This window comes from Prunus dulcis, chromosome 2 (genome assembly GCF_902201215.1).
Source record: "Prunus dulcis chromosome 2, ALMONDv2, whole genome shotgun sequence".
In the NCBI taxonomy this organism is placed as follows: Eukaryota; Viridiplantae; Streptophyta; class Magnoliopsida; order Rosales; family Rosaceae; genus Prunus; species Prunus dulcis.
The window spans coordinates 3,336,115-3,345,135 of record NC_047651.1 but is presented as its reverse complement, the minus strand read 5'-3'; the positions used below and the strand labels follow the sequence as shown (position 1 = coordinate 3,345,135).

Genomic DNA, 9,021 nt, shown 5'->3' with positions numbered 1-9,021 from the left:
CTGGGAATCTCATCCCCTTACGTCGGGATAACTGTCTAATTTCCCTACGGACACCACCACCATTTGGGCCCAATTTGGAAAGAAAACGAGGATGCACAGAGTGCGAAGTCTACAGGAAGTACAACCTATGCTCTGATTCCAAATTGACAGGACCCGATCCCAATTCCACTTTGGAATTCGAACCAAGCCCTGTACGTGTCCGACACCTGGCAACTGTTGGGCACAATGACAATTTTTACCTTCCTGCTATAGTTATTCTTTTAAAAATTTTCTTTGGACTCCTGCCGAAAATTCGGCAGAGTCTCCCCTGTAATTTGACCAAACCCAAATTTTTCCACCTGTTAAACAAACCAATAATTCTTCACCAACTGCTAGAATAGTCAATCAAACATTCACCAGTTCAAGTTTTCCACTAGAACTAGATATCAGAGCATTTTCTACTACTTTACAGGGTTTCGAGAACTTTTACGATAAAACCCTACGTTTCTTGGCGGTGCGGAAGCTGGGAGTAGCTCGGTGGTGGATGCCTGCAAGCTTCTACAGCCTGGGGGCGAAAAACAAATCGAAAATGTGAGTGGACAAAAAGAATGTTCTCAAACCAGTTTATAAACATAATAACCCCCGTAGTCAAAATAATTACGTATGTAAATCTAAAGTTCATCGATAGTCAAATATAAAGCATGGAAATCAACAGGTATATATATATATATATATATATATATATACAGATATAAAACGGGCACGAATATTAAGAAAACTGATATAAAATTTTCTGAAAACAATAATTTCATAAAACACTGAAATTCCTTTAAAATTACCACCTAGAAGTACCCCTGTAATCCGTCAATTCCCTTGGCAGGTCTCGGACGACACGCAGTCTATCCGAGCAGCAAACTGGCAGGATACAGGGGACTATGGTCAGCCTAATTCGCCGGCAGGTCTCGATGACACCAAGTCAGCTCGAGCCGCTCTGGGAGAATGCAGGGGACCGTAGTCAGCCTGATCCGCAATCCTAGCAGGTCTCGGGGACACAGAGTCAGCCGAGCCACAAATCCTGACAGGTCTCGGGACACCAAGTCTGCCGAGCCGCAAATCCTGGCACTCACGGTCCGAGCGTCCCCGAAACTCGTGAGGCAATGTCAAGTGCACTGACAGAACTGTAAACAGACTGGATGTCCGTAGACATCGGTCCGTCTGTGGGTAATCACCAAATAAAGAGCGGGTACATGGTGGTTTTCAAAAATAAATAATTTTAGAAAAATCTGATTAATAACTGCAATCTCAATTCTGCTGCTATCTCATCTGATTCGAACCTCAAACTCTGTTTCTATAATTTTTAGTTTGTGTAACTAAGCAGCATAAAATTAGAGAACTGTTACTGTACTAATCATGCTCGGAAAGCATTCGATAAAACTTATTCAAAATCAAATAATGAAATTTGCTCATATAAACTCATTTATAAAACTGAATTATATAAAATCAATATAAAATCATTTATGTACACTCATGTATATAAATCCTTTATATAACTCATTTATATAAAATCATTTATGAAAGAGAGTCCACTCACTGCTAGTTCGAGCTAGCTGGACCCTTTGAAGGTCCCTCATGTGGCTCAGTCGGGCCTCTGGTGCCTGGGTCGACGGAAATGGTGGCCGGAGGAGGGAGATCGGAGGCCTTGAAGTTTCAGTGAGTTTCAGTGAGCTCCCGTCGTTCTTTCGCAGTTTCCGGCCAGCACAGGTCGCCGGCGGGCGGGGTATCGGTCGGGAAAGGTAGGGGACTCGATGGCGGTTCCAACGCCACCGGTCGCATGGCCATTGGTGCTCGGAGGCGGCGCCAGCGAGCTCTGGAAGGCGGTGGCCCATTTTCCGCGCGAGAAGAGAGAGCTACTGGGTTTTATAGATCAAATTTCGAAATATTTACGGTTATGCCGCTGAGACTCTTTTGACCATAACTCTTTCGTTACAACTCCGATTTGGGCCCACTACGTGTCTATGAACTCGTTTCGCCGTGCTCTACGCAATGGCGCAAGCGAAATTGTCAAATTCCTTCTCAATCAAAAAGTCACCTTTTTTCCTATTAAATAATGCTGGGGCAAAATCGTCTTTTTGATAAAATAAATTAATCCTACTTTTTAGATATTTTGGTTTGGGTTATTACAACCTCCGTCAAAGACGATGTAGAACCAAGTTTAGAGAACATGAGTACTGTTAGAGAGCGGATTTTGGGAGAATGATTTGATTGAGAACAAAGCCTAAAAAGAGTGACGGGAAACTTGAATCTGAGCATGGCTTAAAAGAAATCACCGCATTGGGCTTCTTATTCAAAACGCTCCAGTGGACTTATTTACTAATCCAAAAGGAAAAGACGAGAAGAGATGAGGGGAAGAAGGGAAAGCGACGCTTCTTCCTTTTCACTCTTTATGGAGTTTTCCTTCGAGACTCGTAGAGGGAGAGAGGGGTTATGAAATTTTTTTTTTTTCCCAATCTTTTTAAATAATCATGTGGTTCTTGATATTGACACTTGTTGTTTTAAGGGTGGTTTAATTTATTCTATTTCTATAAAATATATATATATAATAATAATAATTTTATGGGTAAGGTGCAATGCAACACGAGTTTTTTTTTTTTCTTTTTTGTTATTATTTTTTTTGTTCTGGAGGGTCCGATTGATTGGAGTTATTTCTAATCCTCTTGTACTGAGGAATAGATACACAGAACCTTAGGGTAGCAAGTGGATTGCATGGCCCGCCCCCCTCCACCCAGTGAATGTGGTGCCCTGGCGGGGATTCTCCAGAAAACTTTGTGAAAGTAAATGAAGAGGGGTACCAAATAATATATAGGATTCTTGCACACTTAAATAAACTATTATAATTAATTATTTATAAACAAGATAATCTTTATAATTTTGAGGTGCAATATAAACTTAAACATTTCTATGGTGATAAGGAATATGTCGTCCAAGAGGTGTTGGATTAAAGAAAGCATAATGCATTGAAGGAAACCACACCACCTCCTCACCACTGCAAACATCAGAGGAATGTTGAGGATAGTGGAACACAGTCAAATCAATTTGACAAAAAGAACCCACTTGGTTAAATTATGGACCGGCTTCCAAAAAGGGCAACTACAAAAGCACTACTCTATGTGCTGTCTACAAATTTTTGGGTGTCATTTTGAAATTTGAATTTAGGGTCACTTGTAATCGAGTGAAGGTATATATATTTTTAATTTATGCAAGCGACATTTAAAAAGTGGGGAATTGAATTTAGGACATCGAGTGCAAAGATAAATATTCTTAACCACTTGAATTGAAATTGAAAATACCAAAATTATTCCAAAAAAATTACATTAATTTAGAAAATTAATTAAATTACATATATGAATTTAGAAAATTAATACTTACAAAATAATAAAAGCTTCGAATTATGGAAAGAAAAATATATGGCTCAATATTTTAAAGGAGTCATTTCTCTTTTGGGACAAATTACAGTGCATGCATATAAAATTTCCCTTTTGTGCTTTTAATGAATTTGTTGACACCTGATTTTCCTTGTGTCGATTGACCATTACACCATGTGAATGGCCTTGACAACAAAATCCCACTACTTGGTTGTACCTTATCCAACCATAACGCTGACCTAATTCACCGTGTCATTAGCCATGGTCGATAATGGTCGTGCTTGATAATTCACCGTGTCACCGTGTCATCGGCCATGGTCGCTTCCCCTTTTCATAATAACAATATGGCCGGACACTCTTCTTCTTAGATTTATTTAAGGAGACATGCTCTTTATTGGACTTCTATAATACTCGTCACCTACATTCAGATAATGGTAATAACTTTCAATCATTTTTAAACTTTGCTCATTCGTTCTCTCAAACTCTCTCTACTTCACTCTTACTTTAGCATAAAAAAGAGTTTTGTTAGTGCTACACCAGTGCTTCCAATGTGACCAATTCTATTTCGTGTGCCCCCCATATATGCAGAGAAGAGAAGAAGATATGTGCTTCTTACCCGACCCAATAGAAGGCATTGATAAGGTCAAAGCCCTATATTAATCACACAAAAATCACACGTCGACAAAATTTATTCTAAATATGCGTCAAATTGTAATTTGCAAAAAAGATTAGAAGACATATTAGCACTGTATTTATGTGTGGTCGTCAATTCAAAATCATTCTTATGTCATCTCCTTGAAATATTAGCTAGCGACCTACCGAGCGCCACAAATATTGTAAGTCACATCCGATCTTGGACGATTTTCTTGCTAATTCTCGACTCTTCTCCTCCAGAAGCCAAAAGAAAACCAGGATACAACCACCCCTTTGGTTCCAAGGGTTTTCCATGGAACCACCCCATCAGAAACAATAATGGAATATTAAGGGCCTGTTTGATAACTATTTCAATTTTAGTTTTTATTTTTTATTTTTTGTGCTATAGTATAGAGGAAAAAGAGGGAGAATGGAAATAAGAATGAGAGTAGAAATGAGATTGAGAAGGAAGATGAGATTGAGAGGATGGGAGGGAGAAGTAACAAAAGTGAAAACTAAAAACTAAAATCTATTTGAAATTATTTTTACTTTCAAGTTTTTATTTTCACTTTTGTTACTCATCCCTACCATCCTTTTCTCTCATCCTCTCTCTTAATCTCATCCTCACTCTCATTTTCCTCTATACTCTGGGACAAAAAATAAAATCTAAACATTAAAATTGAATGATTATCAAATAGACTCTGATAAAATATTCTTTGTTCCACATAAAAAAAATAAAATAATAAAAAATGCAGGGGTTCGCCGACTTACCAAACTCCACAGTGAATTTTTAAAAAGTAGGAAGAAGGTGGTAACACCCCAACAGTGTTACTAATTATTATCTTTTGACGAATCTACCTGACAATACATAACTAAATTAGTTCGTTGGAGGTCATTTTAATAATATATATTTCAATATTTTGATGATTTTGAGTTTCTATATGATGACAATTTTTTTCGTGACTCCATAAATTCCTAAGGCCGTCATTTTCAACCAAATATATGGAGTCCACTCACAGAAATTTTATATTAAAGAAATCAATAATAAGAGAATCTTAACAATTAAATCTACACTGTCAAACATTCAAATAAAATTCACAAATCAGTATAGCATCATTTCCACAATTTAGCACTGTCTAAACAAATAACTTTTTCCCTATTTGTAATTTCAATTTGTTATTCTACACTCGTTCTGCGAATATCTTTCAATTTGTTATTCTATGCTCGTTTGTAAATATATTTTTTATTAAATAACAAAATATTAATTTTTGAATGTGAAATGACAAACTGAAAGTGTAAAAATATATAATTTCTATAACTATATATATATCTTTTTATTTATATAAAAAAAAAATCACGAAATGGAATGTGAGAGATGACTCACGACTAGTGAAACATCATTGCCAAATTCTACTAAAAGTCCTGCCAAAATCAAATGTTCACAAAAAGCAACCGCATCCTGGATTTTTTTTTCTATATAAAGAATCCATAAAGCCCTCAAAACATTTCATCAAGACACATCCCAAACGTTTTATACCAACCCCCTCCCTCCTCTCTCTGCACCCAAAGACATCATGGCCGAAAATAGCCTCCAGTTACGCAGCCAGAATCCCTCCACCCACCCCAAACCCTCAAGCGGTGGCTGGAACGCTGCCATTTTCATCATCTGTAAGCCCTTTATTTTATTTTTATTTTTCTAAAAATTGAGACTCAATTAACTTGTATAATTGGTGTTCAAATTTTTTTTTTTTTTTTTTGGGGTTCTGTAATTTTCTAATAGATTTATATATATATGCAATGTGGGATGTGCAGTTGTGGAGGTAGCAGAACGATTTGCATTTTATGGCTTGGCTGGAAATCTCATCATGTACCTCACAAATGAACTCCACCAACCTACAGCCATGGCTGCCAAGAACGTCAACTTGTGGATGGGTGTGTCGTCTCTTTTCCCTCTGGTTGGGGCTGTGGTAGCCGATTCCTACCTCGGTCGCTTCAAGACCATCATTTTCTCCTCCTCTATTTATTTCATGGTAAATTTCTTCCATTCAGTTTCACGCTATACATTGTTAGCTCAGTTTCCGATAGCTTAAGCTTACAAAGTCCCATGATTTTTTATCACACAGGGAATGGTTCTGCTATGCTTATCTGTCTCCGTTGTCCCTCTGCATTATCGCGAAGCCATTTTCTTCGTCTCACTTTACATTTTAGCCGTCGGTGAAGGTGGGCACAAGCCTTGTGTCCAAACCTTCGCCGCCGATCAGTTTGACGAGGACTCGGAGGAGGAGAAAAAGGCCAAGAGCTCATTCTTCAACTGGTGGTATTTAGCGATAGTAATTGCTGGCACTGTTGCCTCACTTGTGGTCATCTACATTCAGGTGATAGACTTCTCAAGCTTACTATTTGTGTGATTTTTCTATTGTTTTTATTTAGATCTTCAACGGTATATATTTCGTCAATTAAACATTATGGGGATATATAATATTTTAATGAATTAATAGTTAAGTTTGGACACATGTTATTTTTTAATCGAAAATCTTATGAATTTTTATTTATTAATTTATTCATCACAAGCACATATACTAATCATTATATGAGAGACTTAATCCAATCATATCAAAAATTAACTTAAATAAGATTTGTGAGATTAGGGACGGAGTATAAAGATCCCACTAATAAAAAGTTCATATCATATACACTGCAGGACAACGTGAGCTGGGTTATAGGCTACGGTGTATTGGCCGCGGTCATAGCAGCTGGGATCATATTATTTTTGCTAGGAATCAAAAGTTACCGGAAGCAAGGTCATCTCGGGAGCCCGTTCACTGCTGTGGCGCAAGTGTTTGCCGCAGCGGTACGGAAGTGGCGCGTGAAGGAGACGCATGTTTGGGATGTGTATTATGGAGATGAGAGAAGTGAGACTCATATGGAGGCTCAGTCCAAGCACAAGACTTTGGCTAGGACCAAACAATTCAGGTACTTAAGTTATGACGTAATAAGTTTCAACAAGATTTGAATTTGAATCCAACTTAAAAAGGTTTTATTTATCGCATTAAAAAAGAAGGATTTTATTGAGTCAGTTATTAGTGAGTCCATTTGGCGGGCATATGCCCAAGGGTGACGTGGGCCGTTGCCAAGTTTCCTGATTGGACTTCATGAGTAAAACGCAAGGTCGTGCGACCAAACAAATAAAAACGTAAGGTCAACGTGGATTATATTATTAAGTGTAGATTGTGGATGGTGACCTCAGCAGAACCATGTTTGCATCCTGAAGCAACTACTTAAAAAAAATGCCATGGAAGAGTCCAGTAGAAATATTTCAACTATATCTTATGCGTCATGCTTTAGTGTGACAGTAACAACTGATATGTTCAAGGCACTCAATTTATAACTCGTGCTTAATCTTTTGCTACATGTGTTATGATTTGGGTGAATTGATAAGATGTATGCATATAATGTCGACGTCTCACACGTGATGTTATCTACAATCACACTGAAATGTTCTCAATTAGGTTGAGTGGCTAGAGAATTTGGAGAGAATATGTATATGCGTAGTTATATTCTTTGAATAAAGTATGGTTGATTTTTTTGATAACTATAGGTTTCTGGACAAGGCAATGATCATAGACAACCTTGATGCATCGAGCAAAACGAGGAACCCTTGGAGACTATGCTCTATAAATCAAGTGGAAGAAGTGAAGTTGGTCATCCGTCTTATTCCGATATGGTTGAGTTGCTTAATGTTCAATGTAGTTCAATCTCAACTCCACACCTACTACACCAAGCAAGGTTCCAAGATGAACAGATCCATGGGACCTCATTTCCAGCTTCCCCCAGCGTCGCTTAAAGTCTTCGTCGGCATCACGATCCTAATCACCGTCCCAATCTACGACCGGATTTTCGTCCCAATGGCCCGAAAGCTCTCTGGATACCCCGCAGGCATAACCGTGCTACAAAGAATTGGCGTTGGCCAATTTCTCTCCATCCTCAACGTGGTTGCGGCAGCTCTAGTGGAGGCCAAAAGGGTTAGTGTGGCTAAACAACATGATCTCATGGACAACCCTAAAGCAATCATACCAATTAGGGTTTGGTGGCTCCTCCCACAATACCTAATTTGTGGTTTGTCAGATACATTCGCAGTTGTAGGGCTCCAAGAATTGTTCTATGATCAAATGCCAGAGGGGCTGAGAAGTTTGGGGGCAGCAGCATATATTAGTATTCTAGGAGTTGGAAGCTTCCTTAGTAGTGCCATTATATCTTTGGTGCAGGCGATTAGCTCCAAGTCGGGGGAGGAATGGTTGGGAGACAATCTTAACCGAGCACATCTTGATTACTTCTATTGGGTACTTGCAGGATTGAGTGCTTTGAATTTGTGTGTTTATGTGTGGACTGCAAAGGGTTTTGTGTACAAAAAAGTTGAAGCCCAAAAACCAACTGGGGCCAAAAAAGCAGGCACTAAGGCTGGAGAAGTATGAGGCCACAGATGAGATGATGGTTTTAGTGGGTTTGCAACCTAGTGAAGAAAAAAACAACGAAGTTGTGCACTTGTATTGTAGCTAGTGTTTCCTTGCTCAATATGCTTTGGTTTTGAGTGCACAAAAAACAGTTAAACAATATGGGTAGAATATTTTTAAGTTGTATTTCATTCTCCAAAATGAGATATTTATAATACAAGGATGTAACCTTAGTAGGGTCAAACTATGAAACAAGATAAAATTTTAATTACACAATATCTATACAAAAGGAATGAAATATAGTCCTAATAAATTATGAAATAAATCTCCTAATTAAGCTAGGATCTCGCTAACACTCTCCCTCGAGCCGGAGCAAAGATGTCACGCATGCCCAACTTGTCAAGCGAGTTGAGAAAGACCTTAGTAGACACAGCTTTTGTAAGAACATCTGTCAGTTGATACTCGGATGATATAAATGGAAAAGAAATAATTTCAGCATCCAACTTCTCTTTGACAAAATGTCGATCAACCTCCAC

At 38.2% G+C, this 9,021-nt stretch overlaps 1 protein-coding gene across 1 annotated transcript; it reads left to right on the top strand.

Annotated features, from left to right (window-relative positions):
- Nucleotides 1–5,561: 5,561 nt before the first annotated feature.
- On the top strand, nt 5,562–8,729 carry LOC117618904 (protein NRT1/ PTR FAMILY 5.4-like). The gene is made up of 5 exons (XM_034348670.1): nt 5,562–5,702; nt 5,847–6,064; nt 6,158–6,409; nt 6,736–7,007; nt 7,633–8,729. The coding sequence occupies exons 1-5, from the start codon at nt 5,609–5,611 to the stop codon at nt 8,504–8,506; spliced, it is 1,710 nt and encodes a 569-aa protein (XP_034204561.1). The 5' UTR covers nt 5,562–5,608; the 3' UTR covers nt 8,507–8,729.
- Nucleotides 8,730–9,021: the final 292 nt, after the last annotated feature.

Coding starts and splice junctions, on each gene's coding strand:
- LOC117618904 (XM_034348670.1), top strand. CDS start 5,609: ATGGCCGAAAATAGCCTCCAGTTACGCAGCCAGAATCCCTCCACCCAC. Junction 6,410..6,735: donor TTGTGGTCATCTACATTCAG/GTGATAGACTTC, acceptor TATACACTGCAG/GACAACGTGAGCTGGGTTAT. Junction 7,008..7,632: donor GCTAGGACCAAACAATTCAG/GTACTTAAGTTA, acceptor TGATAACTATAG/GTTTCTGGACAAGGCAATGA.